At 50.4% G+C, this 27,370-nt stretch overlaps 1 protein-coding gene across 4 annotated transcripts in view; it reads left to right on the plus strand.

Annotated features, from left to right (window-relative positions):
- The window catches only part of KDM5C (lysine demethylase 5C), a 392,248-nt gene that overhangs the window by 324,669 nt on the left and 40,209 nt on the right, over nucleotides 1-27,370 (plus strand). For all 4 annotated transcript variants that reach the window (XM_078664512.1, XM_078664511.1, XM_078664513.1 and 1 more), the window contains one exon: nucleotides 19,578-19,632. In XM_078664512.1, the coding sequence (XP_078520638.1) occupies nucleotides 19,578-19,632 (55 nt within the window). The remainder of the gene's footprint in view (nucleotides 1-19,577; nucleotides 19,633-27,370) is intronic.

Here is a 27,370-nt window from a genome sequence, read left to right on the forward strand (position 1 = left end):
CATCCCCTCGCCTCCTCTCCTGCTTTTAACACTGCTCCTCCTCTGCGTCCTCTCGTCTCCTCTCTCCTGCTTTTAACGCTGCTCCTCCTCTGCGTCCTCTCGTCTCCTCTCTCCTGCTTTTAACACTGCTCCTCCTCTGCGTCCTCTCGTCTCCTCTCTCCTGCTTTTAACACTGCTCCTCCTCTGCGTCCTCTCGTCTCCTCTCTCCTGCTTTTAACACTGCTCCTCCTCTGCGTCCTCTCGTCTCCTCTCTCATGCTTTTAACGCTGCTCCTCCTCTGCGTCCTCTCGTCTCCTCTCCTGCATTTAACGCTGCTCCCCCTCTGCGTCCTCTCGTCTCCTCTCTCCTGCTTTTAACGCTGTTCCTCCTCTGCATCCTCTCGTCTCCTCTCTCCTTTTAACGCTGCTCCTCCTCTGCGTCCTCTCGTCTCCTCTCTCATGCTTTTAACGCTGCTCCCCCTCTGCGTCCTCTCGTCTCCTCTCTCCTGCTTTTAACACTGCTCCTCCTCTGCGTCCTCTCGTCTCCTCTCTCCTGCTTTTAACGCTGCTCCTCCTCTGCGTCCTCTCGTCTCCTCTCTCATGCTTTTAATGCTGCTCCTCCTCTGCGTCCTCTCGTCTCCTCTCTCCTGCATTTAACGCTGCTCCTCCTCTGCGTCCTCTCGTCTCCTCTCTCCTGCTTTTAACGCTGCTCCTCCTCTGCGTCCTCTCGTCTCCTCTCTCCTGCTTTTAACACTGCTCCTCCTCTGCATCCCCTCGCCTCCTCTCCTGCTTTTAACACTGCTCCTCCTCTGCGTCCTCTCGTCTCCTCTCTCCTGCATTTAACGCTGCTCCTCCTCTGCGTCCTCTCGTCTCCTCTCTCCTGCATTTAACGCTGCTCCTCCTCTGCGTCCTCTCGTCTCCTCTCCTGCATTTAACGCTGCTGCTCCTCTGCGTCCTCTCGTCTCCTCTCCTGCATTTAACGCTGCTCCTCCTCTGCGTCCTCTCGTCTCCTCTCTCCTGCTTTTAACACTGCTCCTCCTCTGCGTCCTCTCGTCTCCTCTCCTGCATTTAACGCTGCTCCTCCTCTGCGTCCTCTCGTCTCCTCTCTCCTGCTTTTAACACTGCTCCTCCTCTGCGTCCTCTCGTCTCCTCTCTCCTGCATTTAACGCTGCTCCTCCTCTGCGTCTCCTCTCTCATGCTTTTAACGCTGCTCCCCCTCTGCATCCTCTCGTCTCCTCTCCTGCATTTAACGCTGCTCCTCCTCTGCGTCCTCTCGTCTCCTCTCTCCTGCTTTTAACACTGCTCCTCCTCTGCGTCCCCTCGCCTCCTCTCCTGCTTTTAACGCTGCTCCTCCTTTGCGTCCCCTCGTCTCCTCTCTCCTGCTTTTAACGCTGCTCCTCCTCTGCGTCCTCTCGTTTCCTCTCCTGCTTTTAATGCTGCTCCTCCTCTACGTCCCCTCGTCTCCTTTCCTACTTTTAACGCTGCTCCTCCTCTGCGTCCCCTTGTCTCCGCTCTCCTGCTTTTAACGCTGCTCGTCCTCTCGTCTCCACTCCTGCTTCTAATGCTGCTCCTCTACGTCCCCTTGTCTTATCTCCTTACTTTTAACGCTGCTCCTCCTCTGCGTCTCCTCTCTCCTGCTTTTAGCGCGTCTCCTCCTCTGCGTCTCCTCTCCTGCTTTTAACGCTGCTCCTCCTTTTAACGCTGCTCCTCCTCTGCGTCTCCTCTCTCCTGCTTTTAACACTGCTCCTCTACGTCCCCTCGTCTCCTCTCCTGCTTTTAAAGCTGCTCCTCCTCTGCGTCTCCTCTCTCCTGCTTTTAACGCTGCTCCTCCTCTGCGTCCTCTCGTCTCCTCTCTCCTGCTTTTAACACTGCTCCTCCTCTGCGTCCTCTCGTCTCCTCTCTCCTGCATTTAACGCTGCTCCTCCTCTGCGTCCTCTCGTCTCTTCTCTCCTGCATTTAACGCTGCTCCTCCTCTGCGTCTCCTCTCTCATGCTTTTAACGCTGCTCCCCCTCTGCATCCTCTCGTCTCCTCTCCTGCATTTAACGCTGCTCCTCCTCTGCGTCCTCTCGTCTCCTCTCTCCTGCTTTTAACACTGCTCCTCCTCTGCGTCCCCTCGCCTCCTCTCCTGCTTTTAACGCTGCTCCTCCTTTGCGTCCCCTCGTCTCCTCTCTCCTGCTTTTAACGCTGCTCCTCCTCTGCGTCCTCTCGTTTCCTCTCCTGCTTTTAATGCTGCTCCTCCTCTACGTCCCCTCGTCTCCTTTCCTACTTTTAACGCTGCTCCTCCTCTGCGTCCCCTTGTCTCCGCTCTCCTGCTTTTAACGCTGCTCCTCCTCTGCGTCCTCTCGTCTCCTCTCTCATGCTTTTAATGCTGCTCCTCCTCTGCGTCCTCTCGTCTCCTCTCTCCTGCATTTAACGCTGCTCCTCCTCTGCGTCCTCTCGTCTCCTCTCTCCTGCTTTTAACGCTGCTCCTCCTCTGCGTCCTCTCGTCTCCTCTCTCCTGCTTTTAACACTGCTCCTCCTCTGCATCCCCTCGCCTCCTCTCCTGCTTTTAACACTGCTCCTCCTCTGCGTCCTCTCGTCTCCTCTCTCCTGCATTTAACGCTGCTCCTCCTCTGCGTCCTCTCGTCTCCTCTCTCCTGCATTTAACGCTGCTCCTCCTCTGCGTCCTCTCGTCTCCTCTCCTGCATTTAACGCTGCTGCTCCTCTGCGTCCTCTCGTCTCCTCTCCTGCATTTAACGCTGCTCCTCCTCTGCGTCCTCTCGTCTCCTCTCTCCTGCTTTTAACGCTGCTCCTCCTCTGCGTCCTCTCGTCTCCTCTCTCCTGCTTTTAACGCTGCTCCTCCTCTGCGTCCTCTCGTCTCCTCTCTCCTGCTTTTAACACTGCTCCTCCTCTGCGTCCTCTCGTCTCCTCTCTCCTGCATTTAACGCTGCTCCTCCTCTGCGTCTCCTCTCTCATGCTTTTAATGCTGCTCCTCCTCTGCGTCCTCTCGTCTCCTCTCTCCTGCATTTAACGCTGCTCCTCCTCTGCGTCCTCTCGTCTCCTCTCTCCTGCTTTTAACGCTGCTCCTCCTCTGCGTCCTCTCGTCTCCTCTCTCCTGCTTTTAACACTGCTCCTCCTCTGCATCCCCTCGCCTCCTCTCCTGCTTTTAACACTGCTCCTCCTCTGCGTCCTCTCGTCTCCTCTCCTGCATTTAACGCTGCTCCCCCTCTGCGTCCTCTCGTCTCCTCTCTCCTGCTTTTAACGCTGTTCCTCCTCTGCATCCTCTCGTCTCCTCTCTCCTTTTAACGCTGCTCCTCCTCTGCGTCCTCTCGTCTCCTCTCTCATGCTTTTAACGCTGCTCCCCCTCTGCGTCCTCTCGTCTCCTCTCTCCTGCTTTTAACACTGCTCCTCCTCTGCGTCCTCTCGTCTCCTCTCTCCTGCTTTTAACGCTGCTCCTCCTCTGCGTCCTCTCGTCTCCTCTCTCATGCTTTTAATGCTGCTCCTCCTCTGCGTCCTCTCGTCTCCTCTCTCCTGCATTTAACGCTGCTCCTCCTCTGCGTCCTCTCGTCTCCTCTCTCCTGCTTTTAACGCTGCTCCTCCTCTGCGTCCTCTCGTCTCCTCTCTCCTGCTTTTAACACTGCTCCTCCTCTGCATCCCCTCGCCTCCTCTCCTGCTTTTAACACTGCTCCTCCTCTGGTTCCTCTCGTCTCCTCTCTCCTGCTTTTAACGCTGCTCCTCCTCTGCGTCCTCTCGTCTCCTCTCTCCTGCATTTAACGCTGCTCCTCCTCTGCGTCCTCTCGTCTCCTCTCCTGCATTTAACGCTGCTCCTCCTCTGCGTCCTCTCGTCTCCTCTCCTGCATTTAAAGCTGCTCCTCCTCTGCGTCCTCTCGTCTCCTCTCTCCTGCTTTTAACACTGCTCCTCCTCTGCATCCCCTCGCCTCCTCTCCTGCTTTTAACGCTGCTCCCCCTCTGCGTCCTCTCGTCTCCTCTCTCCTGCTTTTAACGCTGCTCCTCCTCTGCGTCCTCTCGTCTCCTCTCCTGCATTTAACGCTGCTCCTCCTCTGCGTCCTCTCGTCTCCTCTCTCCTGCTTTTAACACTGCTCCTCCTCTGCGTCCTCTCGTCTCCTCTCTCATGCTTTTAATGCTGCTCCTCCTCTGCGTCCTCTCGTCTCCTCTCCTGCTTTTAACACTGCTCCTCCTCTGCGTCCTCTCGTCTCCTCTCCTGCATTTAACGCTGCTCCTCCTCTGCGTCCTCTCGTCTCCTCTCCTGCTTTTAACACTGCTCCTCCTCTGCGTCCTCTCGTCTCCTCTCCTGCATTTAACGCTGCTCCTCCTCTGCGTCCTCTCGTCTCCTCTCTCATGCTTTTAATGCTGCTCCTCCTCTGCGTCCTCTCGTCTCCTCTCTCCTGCATTTAACGCTGCTCCTCCTCTGCGTCCTCTCGTCTCCTCTCTCCTGCTTTTAACGCTGCTCCTCCTCTGCGTCCTCTCGTCTCCTCTCTCCTGCTTTTAACACTGCTCCTCCTCTGCATCCCCTCGCCTCCTCTCCTGCTTTTAACACTGCTCCTCCTCTGCGTCCTCTCGTCTCCTCTCTCCTGCTTTTAACACTGCTCCTCCTCTGCGTCCTCTCGTCTCCTCTCTCCTGCATTTAACGCTGCTCCTCCTCTGCGTCCTCTCGTCTCCTCTCCTGCATTTAACGCTGCTCCTCCTCTGCGTCCTCTCGTCTCCTCTCCTGCATTTAACGCTGCTCCTCCTCTGCGTCCTCTCGTCTCCTCTCTCCTGCTTTTAACACTGCTCCTCCTCTGCATCCCCTCGCCTCCTCTCCTGCTTTTAACACTGCTCCTCCTCTGCGTCCTCTCGTCTCCTCTCTCCTGCTTTTAACGCTGCTCCTCCTCTGCGTCCTCTCGTCTCCTCTCTCCTGCTTTTAACACTGCTCCTCCTCTGCGTCCTCTCGTCTCCTCTCTCCTGCTTTTAACACTGCTCCTCCTCTGCGTCCTCTCGTCTCCTCTCTCCTGCTTTTAACACTGCTCCTCCTCTGCGTCCTCTCGTCTCCTCTCTCATGCTTTTAACGCTGCTCCTCCTCTGCGTCCTCTCGTCTCCTCTCCTGCATTTAACGCTGCTCCCCCTCTGCGTCCTCTCGTCTCCTCTCTCCTGCTTTTAACGCTGTTCCTCCTCTGCATCCTCTCGTCTCCTCTCTCCTTTTAACGCTGCTCCTCCTCTGCGTCCTCTCGTCTCCTCTCTCATGCTTTTAACGCTGCTCCCCCTCTGCGTCCTCTCGTCTCCTCTCTCCTGCTTTTAACACTGCTCCTCCTCTGCGTCCTCTCGTCTCCTCTCTCCTGCTTTTAACGCTGCTCCTCCTCTGCGTCCTCTCGTCTCCTCTCTCATGCTTTTAATGCTGCTCCTCCTCTGCGTCCTCTCGTCTCCTCTCTCCTGCATTTAACGCTGCTCCTCCTCTGCGTCCTCTCGTCTCCTCTCTCCTGCTTTTAACGCTGCTCCTCCTCTGCGTCCTCTCGTCTCCTCTCTCCTGCTTTTAACACTGCTCCTCCTCTGCATCCCCTCGCCTCCTCTCCTGCTTTTAACACTGCTCCTCCTCTGCGTCCTCTCGTCTCCTCTCTCCTGCATTTAACGCTGCTCCTCCTCTGCGTCCTCTCGTCTCCTCTCTCCTGCATTTAACGCTGCTCCTCCTCTGCGTCCTCTCGTCTCCTCTCCTGCATTTAACGCTGCTGCTCCTCTGCGTCCTCTCGTCTCCTCTCCTGCATTTAACGCTGCTCCTCCTCTGCGTCCTCTCGTCTCCTCTCTCCTGCTTTTAACACTGCTCCTCCTCTGCGTCCTCTCGTCTCCTCTCCTGCATTTAACGCTGCTCCTCCTCTGCGTCCTCTCGTCTCCTCTCTCCTGCTTTTAACACTGCTCCTCCTCTGCGTCCTCTCGTCTCCTCTCTCCTGCATTTAACGCTGCTCCTCCTCTGCGTCTCCTCTCTCATGCTTTTAACGCTGCTCCCCCTCTGCATCCTCTCGTCTCCTCTCCTGCATTTAACGCTGCTCCTCCTCTGCGTCCTCTCGTCTCCTCTCTCCTGCTTTTAACACTGCTCCTCCTCTGCGTCCCCTCGCCTCCTCTCCTGCTTTTAACGCTGCTCCTCCTTTGCGTCCCCTCGTCTCCTCTCTCCTGCTTTTAACGCTGCTCCTCCTCTGCGTCCTCTCGTTTCCTCTCCTGCTTTTAATGCTGCTCCTCCTCTACGTCCCCTCGTCTCCTTTCCTACTTTTAACGCTGCTCCTCCTCTGCGTCCCCTTGTCTCCGCTCTCCTGCTTTTAACGCTGCTCGTCCTCTCGTCTCCACTCCTGCTTCTAATGCTGCTCCTCTACGTCCCCTTGTCTTATCTCCTTACTTTTAACGCTGCTCCTCCTCTGCGTCTCCTCTCTCCTGCTTTTAACGCGTCTCCTCCTCTGCGTCTCCTCTCCTGCTTTTAACGCTGCTCCTCCTTTTAACGCTGCTCCTCCTCTGCGTCTCCTCTCTCCTGCTTTTAACACTGCTCCTCTACGTCCCCTCGTCTCCTCTCCTGCTTTTAAAGCTGCTCCTCCTCTGCGTCTCCTCTCTCCTGCTTTTAACGCTGCTCCTCCTCTGCGTCCTCTCGTCTCCTCTCTCCTGCTTTTAACACTGCTCCTCCTCTGCGTCCTCTCGTCTCCTCTCTCCTGCATTTAACGCTGCTCCTCCTCTGCGTCCTCTCGTCTCCTCTCTCCTGCATTTAACGCTGCTCCTCCTCTGCGTCTCCTCTCTCATGCTTTTAACGCTGCTCCCCCTCTGCATCCTCTCGTCTCCTCTCCTGCATTTAACGCTGCTCCTCCTCTGCGTCCTCTCGTCTCCTCTCTCCTGCTTTTAACACTGCTCCTCCTCTGCGTCCCCTCGCCTCCTCTCCTGCTTTTAACGCTGCTCCTCCTTTGCGTCCCCTCGTCTCCTCTCTCCTGCTTTTAACGCTGCTCCTCCTCTGCGTCCTCTCGTTTCCTCTCCTGCTTTTAATGCTGCTCCTCCTCTACGTCCCCTCGTCTCCTTTCCTACTTTTAACGCTGCTCCTCCTCTGCGTCCCCTTGTCTCCGCTCTCCTGCTTTTAACGCTGCTCCTCCTCTGCGTCCTCTCGTCTCCTCTCTCATGCTTTTAATGCTGCTCCTCCTCTGCGTCCTCTCGTCTCCTCTCTCCTGCATTTAACGCTGCTCCTCCTCTGCGTCCTCTCGTCTCCTCTCTCCTGCTTTTAACGCTGCTCCTCCTCTGCGTCCTCTCGTCTCCTCTCTCCTGCTTTTAACACTGCTCCTCCTCTGCATCCCCTCGCCTCCTCTCCTGCTTTTAACACTGCTCCTCCTCTGCGTCCTCTCGTCTCCTCTCTCCTGCATTTAACGCTGCTCCTCCTCTGCGTCCTCTCGTCTCCTCTCTCCTGCATTTAACGCTGCTCCTCCTCTGCGTCCTCTCGTCTCCTCTCCTGCATTTAACGCTGCTGCTCCTCTGCGTCCTCTCGTCTCCTCTCCTGCATTTAACGCTGCTCCTCCTCTGCGTCCTCTCGTCTCCTCTCTCCTGCTTTTAACACTGCTCCTCCTCTGCGTCCTCTCGTCTCCTCTCCTGCATTTAACGCTGCTCCTCCTCTGCGTCCTCTCGTCTCCTCTCTCCTGCTTTTAACACTGCTCCTCCTCTGCGTCCTCTCGTCTCCTCTCTCCTGCATTTAACGCTGCTCCTCCTCTGCGTCTCCTCTCTCATGCTTTTAACGCTGCTCCCCCTCTGCATCCTCTCGTCTCCTCTCCTGCATTTAACGCTGCTCCTCCTCTGCGTCCTCTCGTCTCCTCTCTCCTGCTTTTAACACTGCTCCTCCTCTGCGTCCCCTCGCCTCCTCTCCTGCTTTTAACGCTGCTCCTCCTTTGCGTCCCCTCGTCTCCTCTCTCCTGCTTTTAACGCTGCTCCTCCTCTGCGTCCTCTCGTTTCCTCTCCTGCTTTTAATGCTGCTCCTCCTCTACGTCCCCTCGTCTCCTTTCCTACTTTTAACGCTGCTCCTCCTCTGCGTCCCCTTGTCTCCGCTCTCCTGCTTTTAACGCTGCTCGTCCTCTCGTCTCCACTCCTGCTTCTAATGCTGCTCCTCTACGTCCCCTTGTCTTATCTCCTTACTTTTAACGCTGCTCCTCCTCTGCGTCTCCTCTCTCCTGCTTTTAACGCGTCTCCTCCTCTGCGTCTCCTCTCCTGCTTTTAACGCTGCTCCTCCTTTTAACGCTGCTCCTCCTCTGCGTCTCCTCTCTCCTGCTTTTAACACTGCTCCTCTACGTCCCCTCGTCTCCTCTCCTGCTTTTAAAGCTGCTCCTCCTCTGCGTCTCCTCTCTCCTGCTTTTAACGCTGCTCCTCCTCTGCGTCCTCTCGTCTCCTCTCTCCTGCTTTTAACACTGCTCCTCCTCTGCGTCCTCTCGTCTCCTCTCTCCTGCATTTAACGCTGCTCCTCCTCTGCGTCCTCTCGTCTCCTCTCTCCTGCATTTAACGCTGCTCCTCCTCTGCGTCTCCTCTCTCATGCTTTTAACGCTGCTCCCCCTCTGCATCCTCTCGTCTCCTCTCCTGCATTTAACGCTGCTCCTCCTCTGCGTCCTCTCGTCTCCTCTCTCCTGCTTTTAACACTGCTCCTCCTCTGCGTCCCCTCGCCTCCTCTCCTGCTTTTAACGCTGCTCCTCCTTTGCGTCCCCTCGTCTCCTCTCTCCTGCTTTTAACGCTGCTCCTCCTCTGCGTCCTCTCGTTTCCTCTCCTGCTTTTAATGCTGCTCCTCCTCTACGTCCCCTCGTCTCCTTTCCTACTTTTAACGCTGCTCCTCCTCTGCGTCCCCTTGTCTCCGCTCTCCTGCTTTTAACGCTGCTCGTCCTCTCGTCTCCACTCCTGCTTCTAATGCTGCTCCTCTACGTCCCCTTGTCTTATCTCCTTACTTTTAACGCTGCTCCTCCTCTGCGTCTCCTCTCTCCTGCTTTTAACGCTGCTCCTGCTTTTAACGCTGCTCCTCCTCTGCGTCTCCTCTCTCCTGCTTTTAACGCTGCTCCTCCTCTGCGTCTCGTCTCTCCTGCTTTTAACGCTGCTCCTCCTTTTAACGCTGCTCCTCCTCTGCATCCCCTCGCCTCCTCTCCTGCTTTTAACGCTGCTCCTCCTCTGCGTCCCCTAGTCTCCTCTCTCCTGCTTTTAACGCTGCTCCTCCTCTGCGTCCTCTCGTTTCCTCTCCTGCTTTTAATGCTGCTCCTCCTCTACGTCCCCTCGTTTCCTTTCCTACTTTTAACACTGCTCCTCCTCTGGGTCCTCTCGTCTCCTCTCTCCTGCTTTTAACACTGCTCCTCCTCTGCGTCCCCTGGTCTCCTCTCTCCTGCTTTTAACGCTGCTCCTCCTCTGCGTCCCCTTGTCTCCGCTCTCCTGCTTTTAACGCTGCTCGTCCTCTCGTCTCCACTCCTGCTTCTAATGCTGCTCCTCTACGTCCCCTTGTCTTATCTCCTTACTTTTAACGCTGCTCCTCCTCTGCGTCTCCTCTCTCCTGCTTTTAACGCTGCTCCTCCTCTGCGTCTCCTCTCCTGCTTTTAACGCTGCTCCTCCTTTTAACGCTGCTCCTCCTCTGCGTCTCCTCTCTCCTGCTTTTAACACTGCTCCTCTACGTCGCCTCGTCTCCTCTCCTGCTTTTAAAGCTGCTCCTCCTCTGCGTCTCCTCTCTCCTGCTTTTAACGCTGCTCCTCCTCTGCGTCTCCTCTCTCCTGCTTTTAACGCTGCTCCTCCTCTGCGTCCCCTCGTCTCCTCTCCTGCTTTTAAAGCTGCTCCTCCTCTGCGTCTCCTCTCTCCTGCTTTTAACGCTGCTCCTCCTCTGAGTCTCCTCTCCTTACTTTTAACACTGCGTCTCTGCGTACCCTCGTTTCCTCTCCTGCTTTTAACGCTGCTCCTCCTCTGCGTCCCCTCGTCGCCTCTCCTGATTTTAACACTGCTCCTCCTCTGCTTCTCCTCTGCGTCTCCTCTCTCCTGCTTTTAACGCTGCTCCTCCTCTGCGTCTCCTCTCTCCTGCTTTTAACGCTGCTTCTCCTCTGCGTCCTCTCGTCTCCTCTCTCCTGCTTTTAACGCTGCTCCTCCTCTGCGTCGCCTCTCTCCTGCTTTCAGCACTGTTCCTCTTCTGCGTCCTCTCGTCTCCTGCTTTTAACGCTGCTCCTCCTCTGCGTCGCCTCTCTCCTGCTTTGAACGCTGCTCCTCCTCTGCGTCGCCTCTCTCCTGCTTTTAACGCTGCTCCTCCTCTGCGTCGCCTCTCTCCTGCTTTTAACGCTGCTCCTCCTCTGCGTCTCCTCTCTCCTGCTTTTAACGCTGCTCCTCCTCTGCGTCTCCTCTCTCCTGCTTTTAACGCTGCTCCTCCTCTGCGTCTCCTCCTGCTTTTAACGCTGCTCCTCCTCTGCGTCGCCTCTCTCCTGCTTTTAACGCTGCTCCTCCTCTGCGTCCCCTCGTCTCATCTCTCCCGCTTTTAATACTGCTCCACTGCATCTTCTCTCTCCTGCTTTCAACGCTGCTCCTCCTCTGCGTCCTCTCGTCTCCTCTCCTGCTTTTAACACTGCTCCTCCTCTGCGTCCCCTCGTCTCATCTCTCCTGCTTTTAATGCTGCTTCTCCTCTGCGTCCTCTCGTCTCCTCTCTCCTCCTTTTAACGCTGCTCCTCCTCTGTGTTCCCTCATCTCCTATCTCCTGCTTTAACAGTCCTCCTACTCTGCATCTCCTCTCTCCTGCTTTTAGCGCTGCTCCTCCTCTGCCTTCCCTCGTCTCCTCGCTCCTGCTTTTAGCGCTCCTCCTACTCTGCTTCGCTTTTAACGCGGTTTCTGATCACAAGACAAACAGTCCTGAATGATGTCCCTGTTTAGTGTGGCACGTCTATTAGGCGATATGGACAGCCACAGCAGGAGGGGGCAATTTAATACCATCTGATGTATATTTTAGTACTAACTCCCCATGGGCAAAATAATGGGAGCTATTGGGTGGTCTGCCTAAGAAACCTCTACAGAATCTTTTCTTCCACTTAAAGGCGCTCAGAGGCCCTGGATCCCCAGATAGCCACCCTATTGGTGAGAATCGGGGTAACGTTTACGTCTATAGATTTCCATAAAAGCTGGTATAGATCTGTGTCCAACCCACTTGGCCAATTTAAAGAGACCTAATAATTTGATTAAACTTGCTAGACCTATTCGATATAGATGGTGACCAATTGGTTAGGAGCCTAAATGCGACCCCTAAGTAAAAGCTGTAAACCCCTTTGAGGGTAATGGGGTTTGGTCCCCTTGTCTCCAGATCCAAGCTGTCCGTATAGGCAACAAAGATGTCAATCATCACCTTGAGGCCAGTGAGGGTTCTTGACACGAGTCCAGCATCTACTTACAGTAGTGCAGCTGTAAATTGCCTAAAGGTTGGGGTGTCCCTGCCTAACAATATTAAATGTTTGAGGTCCGTTGATTTAAAACAAGATTAACACAGGGGACAGCACGCCCTTCCCGACTCGCTGCTGTAACTCAAATAGCCCTGTACACTCCCACCTCAGATCCATACCGAACACATGCCCTGGTGCCAACGTGTAGCATACACAAAAAAATTTACAAAGTCTTCTTCCATGCCCAGCTCTAAGAAAATTCCCCAGAGTTTAGAGCGGTTTACCCAGTCAAAAGCATGGCGAAGGTCCATAAAGGAGTAATACATTGCCCCCCGGCCCCCTCACTACAGAATACTTACTAAAGAGCAGCAACCGGTTAAGGCACTGCTCCTGGGCCTTAGCTAATTCTGTTTTGCACAGGTCACACTATTTGATTCCTCAGACCAGTTCAGCATCTTCTCGGACAATACCCTTGAGTTTAGTAAGGAGATAGGCTGATAGCATTTGGGATCCTATATACATCCATTCTTATGCACTGGAACTAGAACCGTCGACATCCATGTAGGCTGGAACTTCAATTTAACGGCCGAATTAACTACATTTGCAAAAACTGGTGTCCAGAACTCCGGTTTAGCCGTGTACAAGTCAATCGGGACCTGGTCAGGTCCCTGGGCTTTGTTAGTTGGACTTTGAGATATTGCTGCCAAGACTTCCCCATAGTAAATCTGAGGTTGAGAAGAGGGGATGAATCCTGCAGATTACAGGGTGGTTCGTTCTCTATATTGACATGGTACATGGAGCTGAAGTGCTTGACCCATTGGTCCGGTGGTATGTTGGCCCCAATCCATCCGATACCTTAACGAAAGGGTCTCTTGAGTTAACTATGTGCCAAAACCTCCCTACATCTTTTGCTTCTTGGACATTAACCAGGCTAACCCAAAGTTAATGTTAATGCTTTTTCGTTCCTTCTTTCTCCTTTGTAACCCATCCACATGTATTCATTACTGCTCTATCTCTTGGTACTTTATTCAGGGCCTGTTTCCGTTGTCTCACTGCTATCCTACAGGAATTGTCAAACCAACCAGGTGCCTTACTGTTAAAGTGCCCCCTCCTAACCAGAAGAAAGTCCCAAATCTCATTGTGAGAACCACAAACGATTCTACAGTTCAGTGGCTACGCGAGGAGCCTGAAACTTTAGATGAAGAGCGCCATATTATGCTTAATTATGTTTTTGGAAAGTGCCTCTATGTGGATGTATGTTCTTCCACTTACTCCGAAGCCCTTTATTGACCCGTACCAAACTAGTCACATTCTGTGCAGAACATGTGTATCTGCAGCCATTCATGCTGCGAACAGAAAATATGACTTGCCCTGTAAGCATCTTTTCGTGGCGTGTAATGCTGTAGTTTCACATGCACCCACCTACCTCCCTGGAAGCCAGTGGTTGCTGCAGGTTTTCTTTATACATTTTCACGCTTCGTCATCAAAATAAACTCTATCAGTACAGTTGCCTTCTGGACAAAAAAGTCTTGACAATGGAGCCAATTGAATAGTCCCGCCCACGTGTTGGGTCCCCAGAACACTTCTTTAGATATATCAAGTGGATATTTTTTCTCCTTTCTTCAGGAAGGCCTGCAAAGACACTTAAGAGCTAGAAAAAGGCCTTAATGCAACCGAACTATCTAGGATACATTGGCCACAACTTCATCTTGAAGTGTAAAAAGATAGCCAGTATACTACATATTGTGCAATTGTTTGACACCCAGAAAACTCCCCTTCACAAAACTCCTTTTTCATGTTAGAGATGAAAGGATAGGACCGAGTAGCCCTATAGGCTGCCATTAGGTCTTAAAATAGAAGCAGAGACCACCACTATCCCATGATGCACCGCCAGTGGCTGTTACTTCAGTTCTTTTTTCCGGCTCCTATCAGGACCCTGAAGCATTGAGCTCTACCAAATTAGTTTAGTTTTTTTTCTTCAAAAATCACTTCAGAATTTAACTGCTAAGTGTTTTACTCGAAGTCTTTGGTCTTTCTCTACCTTTTTCTGTCTTCCTGACTGGAATCTCCACAGTTTTCATTCAAAAATGTCATCTCTTTTTGATAAATGTCCAGACTGTGGAAGGAAGAGGGCAAAACTGTCCCTCATAGTGTGCACGATTTCCCTGCCTGCTACTCTGGTTCTGGATTCCTATTCCATCTGCAAAACCATTTCCAGGCGCACCCTGTGTGACAGGGTGAAGATTCAGCTTCAAGGAGCAGAAGAACGAAGAAAACAGCAGGTCCAGTCCAGGTCAGGTGGGACTTCAGAGCGAGGAGAGGGTCAGTCCTCTACCGGGGCTCTTGTCTTCAGCCTCTGGGGGGCTCCCCAGCAGAAGGGCTGAAAAACTGTGTCGGTCCTGGTCAATGACGAAGACTGACTTCAAGAGGAGGTACAGCGCCGACCTGTTCACCGTCGACCCACATCGAGGACAAGGTCTTCGGTGATGGCTAAACTCACGGCGAGAACTTGTTCGGCGTTGAGAAGCCCACCGCAGGTAGTAACACTGTGGTGGTCGCCGTCTATCATTAGCGCATCATTCGACATAGACTCATCACAGTCGATTGACACAGATGCATTATAGTCATTAGATGTCGCCACAAAACAGTCAAGAAGACACTGTTGTTCGACATCAAAGACCCTGCCGATAGTCGTGGCGGCGACCCTGCCGATAGTCGTGGCGGCGACCCGGCGACCCTGCCGATAGTCGTGGCGGCGACCCTGCCGATAGTCGTGGCGGCGACCCTGCCGATAGTCGTGGCGGCGACCCTGCCGATAGTCGTGGCGGCGACCCTGCCGATAGTCGTGGCGGCGACCCTGCCGATAGTCGTGGCGGCGACCCTGCCGATAGTCGTGGCGGCGACCCTGCCGATAGTCGTGGCGGCGACCCTGCCGATAGTCGTGGCGGCGACCCTGCCGATAGTCGTGGCGGCGACCCTGCCGATAGTCGTGGCGAAGACCCTGCCAATCACAGACTCTGTCGAAGGTCACCGTCGACAAGTAGATCAACGTCGAGGGGGAAAGATGGGTCCTCTGCGAAATCTGTGGCTCCTTCACTCCAGAAGGCTCGGAAAAAGAGGAGACTAATCGGATTCGGAGTATTCCTGAACATACTCTCCATCTAGGATCATATGACCGACTCAGTCGCCTTGACCAACCTAGACCACCTACACCACCGCCTCCTACTACTGCTACTCATATTATTACAACTATTACTACACTGCCTCCTCCTACACCACGAAGGCCATGGTCTAAGTCTCACACGAAGGCTCCTTCTTGCAGCCATAGACTTTCCTATACTCATTACCACCACCGACATCACAGTGGAAGATCTCGCTCCAGACATACCAGGGACACTTCCTCTGCAAGTACAGGAAGATATTCTCCTATGTTATCTGGCTCTCCTCAAAGGATTTCACCAATTGATGATATTTCTACCTTTCAAGAAGTCTTGATGCGTGGGGCTTCCAAATTGAACATTCCCAATGTCCACTCTGAAGCCATCCACATCTGTGATATTAGAGTCTCTTAAACAGACGAGCATCTCGTCCCTTGCTTCCTCTGGTGCTGTGCCTCTTGGAACCAGCAATGGAACTTTTTCTAACACCCTCTACCATTAAGCCAGCTGCATCCAGGCTGCAAAAGAAGTATTGTCCTCCAGAACAGGATCCCGCATTCCTACGGACGGACCCAGCTCCAGATTGTCATTGTGGTGGCAGTGAAAAAGCAACCTACTACGGCTCCAACATCTACAGCTGCACCTCACAAAGAGCTGTAAGATGGATTCAGTGGGAAGGAAAGTGTGCAACACAGCAGCGACTTCCATGAAAGCTGCCAGTGCCACAGCCCTGCTAGGCAGATATGGCCGGGCACTATGGGGGTCTCCCCAACAATTTGGGGATCACCTACCTCGGGGAAAAAATAGAGGATATTAACGAGGTCTTAATGGAAGACCTTATGGTATTTAACAAAGTAATTAGTGCAGCTGCGGACACATCCCTTCTGGCTGCACATGGATATTGCCACTGAGTGGCACTCAGGCGGCATTCATGACTTCACTGAAGCCTGAAGCACAACAGCTTAGGCGCCGGGAAACCCTTTTTGGGTAGCTGTTTGCGCCATATAAGTTCAAAAAACAAAAAAAAAACAGCTCATCCTGAATCTCCTGTTCTCTGGTACTACCCTGTTCGGCTCACATGCAGACGAGGAGATGGCCCGAATGAAAGCGGAGATGGAAACATTAAAAAAGCTGTTGGACTCTAAAGACCCAAAGATCAACATAAATCTTTCCGCCCTTTCTCACGCCGATATTCCACACAGATGGTTCAAACACCTCGGTTGTATTAGGGCCGACAGTCCAGTACACAGCAATCGTACCAATGACCCTACCAGCCTTCTCAAAAGCGACAACCAAGAGGAAGGTCAGAACAGCAACCTTCGCAAGGAGGCAAGATGCCTACATGTACCAATCCCTGAATCTGGTTCCCCGCCCTCCCATCTTCCGTTACCCACTCCGGTAGGGCGAAGCATTCAACATTTCTTGGCAGAGTGGCAAGAAAGCATGCAAGAGAGTTGGATTGTGAATATTCTGCACAATGGATATTCTCTACGATGCATCAGCCCTCCACCATCAATGCCTCTGAAAGAGTCAAGATTCCAACTGCAAGCAGAAGCAAACATTCTCTTACAGAAACAGGCAGTACAACCTGTTCCTCCTTTACAACGAGGCAAAGGGCTGTATTCAAGATTCTTTCTTGTCAAAAAGGACAAGAACGAGTTCAGACCGATTCTTGATCTAAAAAACACCAACAAGTGGATTCGGAGAGAGAGATTCCAGATGTTAGCATTTCACCAGATCTTCCCTCAAATACATCAAGGGTATTGGTTATGCGCAATAGACCTGCAAGACGCATAGTTCCAAATCCCCATCATAAAGAAACAACGCAAATTCTTGAGGTTTGCAGTGGGGAACAACCACTGCCAATACTGTGTACTTCCATTCTGCCTGAAGTCGGCACCCAGGACCTTCTCCAAGTGCACGGTGGTGGTAGCTGCCCATCTGAGGAAAGTGTTTGTCTACCCCTATCTAGACGATTGGCTGGTCAAGGCATCCATGTCTCAGGCGGCTCAACTACACTTCAAGTGGAACTCCAACCTTTTCCTTCGATTGGGAATTTATTTGAATCAAAGTAAGTCTACCTCAACGCTTGTACAGTTCCTACAATATGTGGGAGCGTCCATCGATACTCGCACGGCAAGCTTTTCAACCATCATTCCGTACCAGCTCCCTGCTTATCCAGATAGACAATACAACAACAATGTTCTACCTCAACAAGCCGGGAGGTTTGAGATCCAGACCATTATCTCGGGAAGCCCAGACAATCTGGAAGTGGCTTCTTGCCAGAAACCTGACCATAACAGCAACTCGCCTCCCAGGTGTTCAAAAATACTCAGGCCGACTCTCTAAGCAGGCTCCTTCAGGAAAATCACAAGTGGGTCTTAAATGACAGCGTGGTACGAGATTCATTTAAAAAATGGGGTACTCGGGAGGTCGATTTGTTCGCAACCGCAGAAAACAACAAATGCCAAAGCTTCGCCTCGAGATTCTACCAACCGGGAACCCTAGGGAATGCCCGATGCATCAACTGGTCAGGCAGATTTCTCTACGCCTTTCCTCCAGTTCCCTTGATCCCAACAGTTCTCATTAAGCTCTCTCAATCACAGGCCAAGATCATTCTCGTAGCCCGGGAATGGCCACATCAATGGTGGTTCACAGACCTCCTTCACTGGTCTATCCGTCCACATCTAAGGCTTCCATGCAAACAAGACCTGCTAACGAAGTTCGGAGGAAAGATGGTGCACCCCAACCTCCCCTCTTTGAATTTGGCAGCATGACTCCTGAGATAGTGGATTATGGACACTTGAACTTACCTCAAAACTGCATGGACATTCTTAAGGAAGCTAAGCGGCCATCCACACGCTCCGCTTATGCTCATAAATGGAAGAGATTCTGTATTTGGTGCTCATCGATGAGTGATGACCCTACCTCTTGCCAGGAAGATGTCATCCTTCCATACTGGCTTCATTTAGCACAATCTGGCCTTCAATTTTCTTCCATTAAAGTTCACTTGGCAGCCCTAACTCCTTTTTCAGAATTCCTGTCATTAAAGATTTCCTGAAGGGTTTGAAGGTTTTCTTCCCATTAGAAGTCCTTCTCCTCCTTGGGAGCTTAATGTGGTTCTTTCTTGGCTAATGCAAGAGCCCTTTGAACCCTAAGGTTCAGCATCTTAGACAGCTTTCCTTGTGGCCATCACTTCTGCCCTCAGGATTAGCGAAATCCAGACACTTTGCTGTCAAGAACCATACACAGTTTTCCATACATCTAAAGTGGTTGAGGACTCACCCGAAATTCCTCCCTAAGGTAATTTCAGATTTCCATGTGAACCAAACTATTTCCTTGCCAACTTTTTTTCCAGCATCTATCTTCTCCAGCAGAGAGATTGCTTCATTTCCTGAATGATAGGTTTTTAAAATTCTATCTGGACAAAACTAAGGATCTAAGGAGATCGGATCAGTTATTGGTAAACTGTGGCTCTCTCCATACAGGTCGAGCGACTTCCAGGCAATCCATTTCCAGATTGATTGTTTCCTGTATTTTCACTCTGTTACCAAAAAGCAAACATCCCTTGCTGGTAAGTCTAGGGCTCACTCTACCAGAGGAAAGGCAACTACTCTGGCCTTGCGTCATATTCTATCTATGTCTGAGATTAGTAAGGCTGCTACCTGGAGATCAGTCCATACATTCACTCCTGCCCGGACTCTGATGCCAAGGCAGATGCTCAAGGAGGGCAGGCTTGACTCAGTCTCTTCCACCGCGTCTGTTTTATAGGGATGGGCTGTGCATGATGGGATACTCGTGGCCTCTGGATCCTTAAAGGCACAGCTTCCATTTTAAGACCTATGATGGCGGCCTGTGGGGCTATTCTGTCCTCTCCTTTCATCTCCATCATGATAAAAGGGAGTTCTGTGAAGGAGTTTTCTCTGTCAAACACCATAAAAATAGCACAAAATATAGTATACTGGCTATCTTTTTTCACTTCAAGATGAAGTTGTGGCCTGTGTAGCCTATGTATTTAGGCTGCATTATTGTCTTTTTCTATCTCAAGTGTCTGCAGGCCTTCCTGAAGAAAGGAGAAAAGAATATCCAAATACCTCCTGTGATTCTGGGCAAATCACTTAATCTCCCCCTGCCTAAAAATGAAAGTAACTGGAAAAATATGTAAAGCGCTCTGATACCTGATTCGGTTTGGGTCTAGTTTGCGCTATATAAAACTCTGCAAAAATAAATAAATATATATATATATTCAAAGAAGTGCTCCGGGGTCCCGGCACGTGGGCGGGACTGTTCAAGCGCTTTATCATGGATATACCCCTACAAGAGAACTGGAGTTAAAGGTAAGACTATTCCTTTTCCTTCTTCGGGTTTGGTATATTTAATACACTCGCTTGCGCCCACCCCATCTCTATTCATGGGGCTACAGAGGACATTGTTGCAAGCATCGAACATCTCAGAGTTGAACCAAAGGTCCCTCTACTGGATTGGCTACATGTCCGGTCATAAAAAGCGGTCGATGTGGAGTTCGTTGACTATGAATATTTTATATTTGTTTTCAGTATCCGAGCGCTCGTATAGTGGAGCGTGTTAATGAATATCGGGGTTCTCAGCCTGACGCCTTAAAATAATTCAAGTACGAGATTCGATGAAAGATACCACTGCTGACAAATTGTAGTTACAGGTAAGTTTAGAAAGGTACAAATTGAACCAAGGAATGTGAGCTCAAGTCGGATGGGGAGTAATAAACGCCTCCCAATGTGGGGGTGACAGGGCAGCAGTTTGTACAGATGCGCGGTACCTTAGGAGAGCGCCACTCCGCTGTGCTCCTGCCCTCTGGGTAATGCATCGAGCATTAAAGCTATAGGGGTTTGCACTTGATCGGGCGGTTGAAGATACTGTGCTGATCTGTTTGTTTGTGTATTCTGATTCCCATCTTATAGTCACAATTCATTATTAAGAGAATTCGCCACAATGGCGAGTGAAAGTATAACCAACTGGAGGTAATGTTGCAGAGATTGGCGGTGCCATCTGTGTCCTTCCGCTCTTCTTGAAAATTCTCTTTTCACGATCCTTTTCTTTTCTCTTCATACTGCAGATTCCGGTGGAAAATGGAGACGGGACGATAGAAAACGGAAACAGTGGGTGCTCTGGTGAGTTCAGAATGGGATCATATTCCTATTTTTTTGTCGGGTGTTTGAGATTTTTCTGCTGGGATTACGGCGCCTAAACATCTCCATTGAGTGTATCTTCACTTTGATTCTATTCCTAAAAGCTAGGATATGCGAAGAGTTTCAAGAAAGAACTTTAAACAAAATTCTTTTTAAGATTTATTAAAAAGTGTTAAGTGTTGAAGTGTAAATCAAAGTATTCATTCATAGGCTGCCGAGTGGGCTGGGGTGCCGCTTTGAAGGCCTGCGGTTTGCAGCACCGGCTGTGCCCTTCACTCGTCCAGCTTAACGATTCCGAAGCCCCTAGAGAGACGTCCTGTAGGTGTTTTTCTGACATTTCCTCTGTTACATTTGTGAACCTAAATAGCTTTTTTCCCTGCCAGCATTTCTCCCCTTTCTAAGACGTGTGCGAGTGCTGCATAAAGACGAACCATGATGAACAGCACACAACTCTCTGCCGCACCTACAAAGATTGATCTCTTTAGATGTTCCAGAGATCTCTTGGAGCACTCGAAGTGAATCCCCTGTACTGTCCCCATGACCAAAAGGACAAATATCCTGCCAAAATGGACACCCTCCTGTCTCCGGGACAACACAGATGCAGCTTCAAATCTCATGGAGCATATCACGGAGTCCAAAGCTGTAGACTGGAATACATGGTCTTCATGCCTGAGAGCGGGGACGTTTCAAATCTTCCCATTTACAGTATCCGTCTCTCACTCCCCTTCAGGACTCGGAAGCTCTGACGTTGCTGTAGGGAGATGGACAGCACCATCTAAAGCTCCAAAATAAAAAAGCAGGAGTGGAGTCTTCAAGGGGCTAAGCTGGATCCTCTGCTGAACGTTCCAGATGAACTTTAGAAGCCAAAGTTCACAACTTCCTGGAAGCCTCTTCCCTGATCCTGCTTAGACACCTGCAGCTGGCTGTGGTTCGTCCACCTTTGGCCTGGTTATTGCGTTAATAGAGGCCTTTCTTCATATCCAAACCATCTGCAGCACTCGTCAGAGGCACCTTTGACAGATGATCCTCATTGATGCCAAAACCATAATCACCCGACGCTAGACTCTGAGGCACACTTCAGAATGAAGAGGCGTTGTCGTCACATTGTGTCCAGAGAACGTTTTCAAAACGCCAAACTGACGCCCTAGATTTCTGATAACACTAGACAGATGCTGATAAACCCTCAGGGCAGTACTGCCAACAAGTTACTTTTCCTCACTCCAATCTTTCAAGCACCCCAGTTAGAAGACTTCTAAGCAGGTCAGTAGGCAAGTTAGGGTTCACTATTAGAAGAGCTGATTTACTGCTCCTCTATCAGAGCCTTATGGCGGTCTATAGATGGGCCTAAAGAGCAGGCGTCCATTTCCATGCTCTAGCCTGTGGCGTTTCCAGTCTGAAGCCTCGCAATAGCCTTGCAGACTGCGTCTCCGCTTTTAGGAAAGAGCAAGATAAAATGAAATGCTAACCATGTAAGGGTTAACGTTCAAGAAACTCCTTCAGACCCTTCAAGCGAGTTTGGAAAAGATAATGAAGTTACAGGTAACTAACTTTCATATCAAAGTGAAAAGGGGTCTCCAGGACCTGGCATTTCATCCAGAAACCTAAACCGTAGCGCCATACCACAGGGTTCCCAGCTGCTCCGAAGCATCTCCAGCAGCTGGTCGTGCCCCTCCTAAGCAGAGATCCTGACTACAGAAATACTGGTTGACGAGGGACGATGAACGCATCTGAACACTGTCGATGAAAGTCCCAAGAGGAGCTCTCTCCAGCAGCAGATCTTACCTTTCGTATGTGTAACCCTGGTATAACAACGCCTCACACTGTCGATGAAAGTCTCAAGAGGAGCTCTCTCCAGCAGCAGATCTTACCTTTCGTATGTGTAACGCTGGTATAACAACGCCTCACACTGTCGATGAAAGTCCCAAGAGGAGCTCTCTCCAGCAGCAGATCTTACCTTTCGTATGTGTAGCCCTGGTATACCAACGCCTCACACTGTCGATGAAAGTCCCAAGAGGAGCTCTCTCCAGCAGCAGATCTTACCTTTCGTATGTGTAACGCTGGTATAACAACGCCTCACTGTCGATGAAAGTCTCAAGAGGAGCTCTCTCCAGCAGCAGATCTTACCTTTCGTATGTGTAGCCCTGGTATACCAACGCCTCACACTGTCGATGAAAGTCCCAAGAGGAGCTCTCTCCAGCAGCAGATCTTACCTTTCGTATGTGTAACCCTGGTATAACAACGCTTCACACTGTCTAAAGTCCCAAGAGGAGCTCTCTCCAGCAGCAGATCTTATCTTTCGTAAGTGTAGCCCTGGTATAACAACGCCTCACACTGTCGATGAAAGTCCCAAGAGGAGCTCTCTCCAGCAGCAGATCTTACCTTTCGTATGTGTAACCCTGGTATACCAACGCCTCACACTGTCGATGAAAGTCCCAAGAGGAGCTCTCTCCAGCAGCAGATCTTACCTTTCGTATGTGTAACCCTGGTATAACAACGCTTCACACTGTCTAAAGTCCCAAGAGGAGCTCTCTCCAGCAGCAGATCTTACCTTTCGTATGTGTAACCCTGGTATACCAACGCCTCACACTGTCGATGAAAGTCCCAAGAGGAGCTCTCTCCAGCAGCAGATCTTACCTTTCGTATGTGTAACCCTGGTATAACAACGCTTCACACTGTCTAAAGTCCCAAGAGGAGCTCTCTCCAGCAGCAGATCTTACCTTTCGTATGTGTAACCCTGGTATACCAACGCCTCACACTGTCGATGAAAGTCCCAAGAGGAGCTCTCTCCAGCAGCAGATCTTACCTTTCGTATGTGTAACCCTGGTATAACAACGCTTCACACTGTCTAAAGTCCCAAGAGGAGCTCTCTCCAGCAGCAGATCTTACCTTTCGTATGTGTAACCCTGGTATAACAACGCCTCACACTGTCGATGAAAGTCCCAAGAGGAGCTCTCTCCAGCAGCAGATCTTACCTTTCGTATGTGTAGCCCTGGTATAACAACGCCTCACACTGTCGATGAAAGTCCCAAGAGGAGCTCTCTCCAGCAGCAGATCTTACCTTTCGTATGTGTAACCCTGGTATAACAACGCTTCACACTGTCGATGAAAGTCCCAAGAGGAGTTCTCTCCAGCAGCAGATCTTACCTTTCGTATGTGTAGCCCTGGTATACCAACGCCTCACACTGTCGATGAAAGTCCCAAGAGGAGTTCTCTCCAGCAGCAGATCTTACCTTTCGTATGTGTAGCCCTGGTATAACAACGCCTCCCCAGTTTTCCGATCCAAAAAGTACCCGCGGGGAGATTTTTTACATTACTTTCATAATCTGATCTGCTTCAGAACAAAGAGTAGAAACTTGAGGACCCATCCTAAATGAGCTGTCGGTTGTTAGCTCAGGTATTTAAATGTATATGTATGTATGTATAAATTGTTTTATAGCGCGCTCTATTACTTGAGAGTATCCTGGCGCGACCCTTCCCAACTGATTTGGTACTTGGATGCCAGTTCCCTTGCATACTCCAGGATTTTGGCCAGAGTCCTTATTTTGGTTTTCAGAATATTGACATGGAAATGTTCTATATTGGCAAACTTGGCCAAATTGTCTGTGAATATGGAGGTTGCTCGTGTAGGTAAGGTATGCTGACTAAAGAGGCAGGATTTAATTCTGTTCGAGGCATGTGAGCTGTAGATCACATGCTGTGCATAGATCGCCATCTAGTGTTGGGTCCAGGTGTTTGCACTTTGTTTTACTTCATAGAAGTCTGTTCCAGTCACAAGGTGGGCGTCTCCTCCTTTTGGTGATAGTGCGCATGGGCATTGACTCCATTGATAGTTTTTTTCCGCCATCAGGTTCGGATTTGAATTGCGGAACTCCGGTTTGACACCGTTTCTCGGGTACCCCTTGTAAGAAAGTGGCTCTATCTACTGGACCAAAGTAAGGTACAGTGTGCACAGAGTCCACAGTCCCCAGAGGTATAACCGAGGTTAAAGCCACGTCTGACCTTACTCTCTAAAGTGGTAGCTTGGCCGAGCAGTAAGGCCGCACCAGAGGACAGTATAAAGCATTTGTTGTACACACGCAGTCAGCAAAAGGTTTCACACACTCAAGAACTGAACTCTAGGACAATTGTTTTGTATCAAAAGATATAGTTTGATTTTAGAACCAACAAGGTATCAAAATATACTTTCTCAGAATGAGTTACTTTAGTTTAAATACTTTGCAAATAGGCAATACACTTTGGAGTACAATAGTTAGTGGTTGCAATAGGCAACACAATTTCAAACACAATATAACATTGAGCTCAATGGGAATCTCTAGTTAAATGCAATTAGTTACTTTATGGATTACTTTCCTAACGACGGGACTAGATCCTAGATTCATTCCTTGGACATCTCCTGTAAACAGTTAAGTAAAAGCGTTTTGGTTACAGTAGTAATTTTGAAGGAATAATATTGTATTTTAAAAGTTGACAAGTAGAAACCTTTTCAGTTGAAATTACCAATGTTATCCTATGGAAGGTAATTCCTTTAGCAGGTAAGTAGTGTTATTGTTACTTTTTCTTACTCAGTGGTGAATCCTGGATCAGCACGGGTGCATCTCCTGTAAACAATCGAAAGAATGCGTTTGTCATACAAGCGATTTTTAAGGAATATTTTTAGTTTATGAAAATAGACACTTAAAAACTTTTCTGGTGAAAACCAGACAATGGATTCCTATGGAAGGAAATACAAGTTACTGGTAAGTACGGTTAGAATTACTTTTCAGGGTCAGTGCTGGGCTGAAAGATACAGCCCTGGGATCTCTCCTAATAACAGGTGAGTAATTCGGAATTCGTTGTTCGGCTGATTTTAGATGAATATTTTAAAGTTTCAAAACTCCACACAGAAGAATTTCCAAGTGAAACCAGTCAATGTTGGCCTATGGAAGAAAAGTGAGTTATCGGCTTTTGGGTAAGTACTCGACTGGCAGAGTTAAGGTTCTGGGCATAGACTCAGGGGTCTCCCCGTGTCAGGTAGGTACAAGTGGTACACCCACAGGGGCGCCGGGTGCAGAGGTAGTTAGGCCCAATGTTATCAAATGAGAGGCAGGGGGCCTCCGGTTGGTGGCTGCTGGCTAGCAAGCCACGTGGCTGTGGGAGCTGGGCTCCTGGTCACTTGCTCAGGGCAAATGGGAAAGTAGATTAAGACAAAGGTTGCACTGCCAGCGGCACTCGGGTGGCTGGGTCCAGGGTGCTTTTGAGCCGTCAGGCGCTCAATGTTAGTCAATGGAAACCTTGGAAGATGAACAAAGCTGCAGGCTCAGGAATGGAGATTCTTCAGGAGCAACCAACACTTCGAGGGGTCAGTTGGGATCTTGGGGGATAGGTAGGCACCCTGGAATTGGGCACAGGGGGCCGTGGGGCACCGGGTGCAGGGGTCTTTTCACGTCGGGAAATCTTACCCTCGCGTTTCAATCTAAGAGGACGCTTTGTGACTGTCGGGCTCGACGTCACGAAATGCGCCAACAAAGTGGCTCTGTACCGGGCATCTTCGGTGAAGATTATGACCAGGAAGAATTCCTCGCATAAGGATCCAAAGAAGAGGAGGAACACATGTCTGAAGCCGACTCCGACATGGAAGAACAAGAGAATTGACACCGGGTCAGCGTGAGTACAGATACCTCCCTGCCCTAACACTTAACAAAGAAAAAGGCTCCGGTCCTTCCTGTGCCCCCTGGCCAAGGTCGGCACCAAGAGAAAGTTTTGGACGCCCGCCCTCTAGCCCGGCGCTGAAACACAAGGCTCTGGATCGAGTCGGCCCCATGGCGGAGCCGAACCAAAACGTTCGAAGTCCAAGCACGTTGTTGCCATCCCCTCACTACCGAAGAGTAAATCTTCAGAGACGAAACTTTTGTTGCCAAACTATGATGCCCAAAAAACAAATTACTACCATCAAAACAGCCTCGCAGACCCAAATTTGCTTATCACTCCCACTATCACCTGATCCACAAGATGAGGGCGATGGGGGGTAAAGATAAGCCACAGGACATTGAAGACCCCTGGGAGGACTATGACACAGATCCGAACACTGACATTGCTCTGGATCTACATCCTTCCAAACCTTCTCCACCCGATGACCACATAGGGTCTATAGAGCTGCTTAACAGGGCTGCTCATTACCATGGGGTGGAGTAACACAAGGAGGCTCTTGAGGAGGATTTCTTGTTCTAAACCTTAAGGTCCTCTCAAAGATCTACTCAATCATTACCTATGCTCAAGGGAATGCTTAAGCATACAGACACATTTTTAAAGACCCTGTGCGGGCAAGAATTATTACACCCAGGGAAGAGAAAGTACAAGCCAGCACCTGCTGACCCCACTTACATCAAGGGTCGGCTTCCATTAGATTCCCTTGTAGTTACCAACGCTCGCAAGACACTCTATACCTCATTTTGGTGTAGTATATACAGAGCCAGCTTCCTAAATTGGTGGATCAGCGGCGGGATACACAACTTTGCATTTGTTGGACTACTTGGTTACCACCTGATCACACATCAGAACTCTTAAATTGTCTTTAGAATTCAGATTTTTCAAATTGGCATTTTTTTGCAAAATTACAAAGTCTTGTTAGGGCCTTGGTTAAGTCCCTTTAGAATTTTAGAAAATAAAGTCACTGTAGCTAGGATTAGAGGGTTAGAAGTTTTCTTTTAACAATGTCTCAAAACAAGAACCCAGTTGTTAGTCAAAATAACCACAATGACCTAGAGGACAGGGTTGAGGAGCTTGACCTCACCCCTTACCTTCACTTGTCTTTCAAGGAGGTAAAATTAAAAACATAACAATGGGTCCCCATCCCACCAATCAAAAGCTCCAGGAGCTGTTGGCTAGGTATGCTAAGGACTACTCATCTGAAAAAGGTGAAGACAAATCAGATGAGTAAGCAGAAGGGAATGACCTGGTAGATCAACCCCCTCCAGTTCCTAGGTGGAAAAGGGTTCAAGTACCCTTGACTCCAAGAATCAACCTCTCAGTACCTAGATCTCACACAGGTGGGTCAGGCAATCAATCAAGGGGGTTATAGAGCACGCTACTCACCAGTGAGGGTCTCAAGGTGTGGGAGGGGGCAGCTCCAGATCAGTCGAAGAGCCAGGTCTTGAGGTCCTTCCTGAACGTGTGCAGGGTCGGGGAGCGTCTGATGTTCACAGGGAGCTCGTTCCAGGTTTTGGCTGCGATGTGGGAGAAAGCTCTCCCGCCTGCTCTGTTTCTGCGGATGTGAGAGACCTCTGCCAGGGCAAGGTCTGCGGAGTGGAGGTTCCTCTTGGGTACGTGGAAGGAGACTCTCTCATTGAGGTACTTGGGTCCGATGTTGAGGGATTTGTAGGTGTGGATGAGGAGCTTGAAGATGACCCTCTTCTCTACGGGGAGCCAGTGGAGAGCTCGTAGGTGTTGGTCATGTGCTCGTGACTTGGAGTTCTGAGGACACGTCTGTCTGCGGCGTTCTGGATGGTTTGGAGTTTGTAGAGTTTGTGTAGAAGAGTTTTTCTGATTCCGGCGTATAGGGTGTTGCCGTAGTCCAGTCTGCAGGTTATGAGCGCTTTGGTGACGGTCCTTCTGCAATCGGGGGGGGTCCATTTGAAGGTTTTGCGGAGGATTCGCAGGCAGTTGAAACTGGTAACGATGGCGTTGATCTGGTGGTTCATGGAGAGGGAAGAGTGTAGGATGATGCAGCGGTTCAGAGCGTGGT

Source organism: Lissotriton helveticus, chromosome 10 (assembly GCF_964261635.1).
Source record: "Lissotriton helveticus chromosome 10, aLisHel1.1, whole genome shotgun sequence".
In the NCBI taxonomy this organism is placed as follows: domain Eukaryota; kingdom Metazoa; phylum Chordata; class Amphibia; order Caudata; family Salamandridae; genus Lissotriton; species Lissotriton helveticus.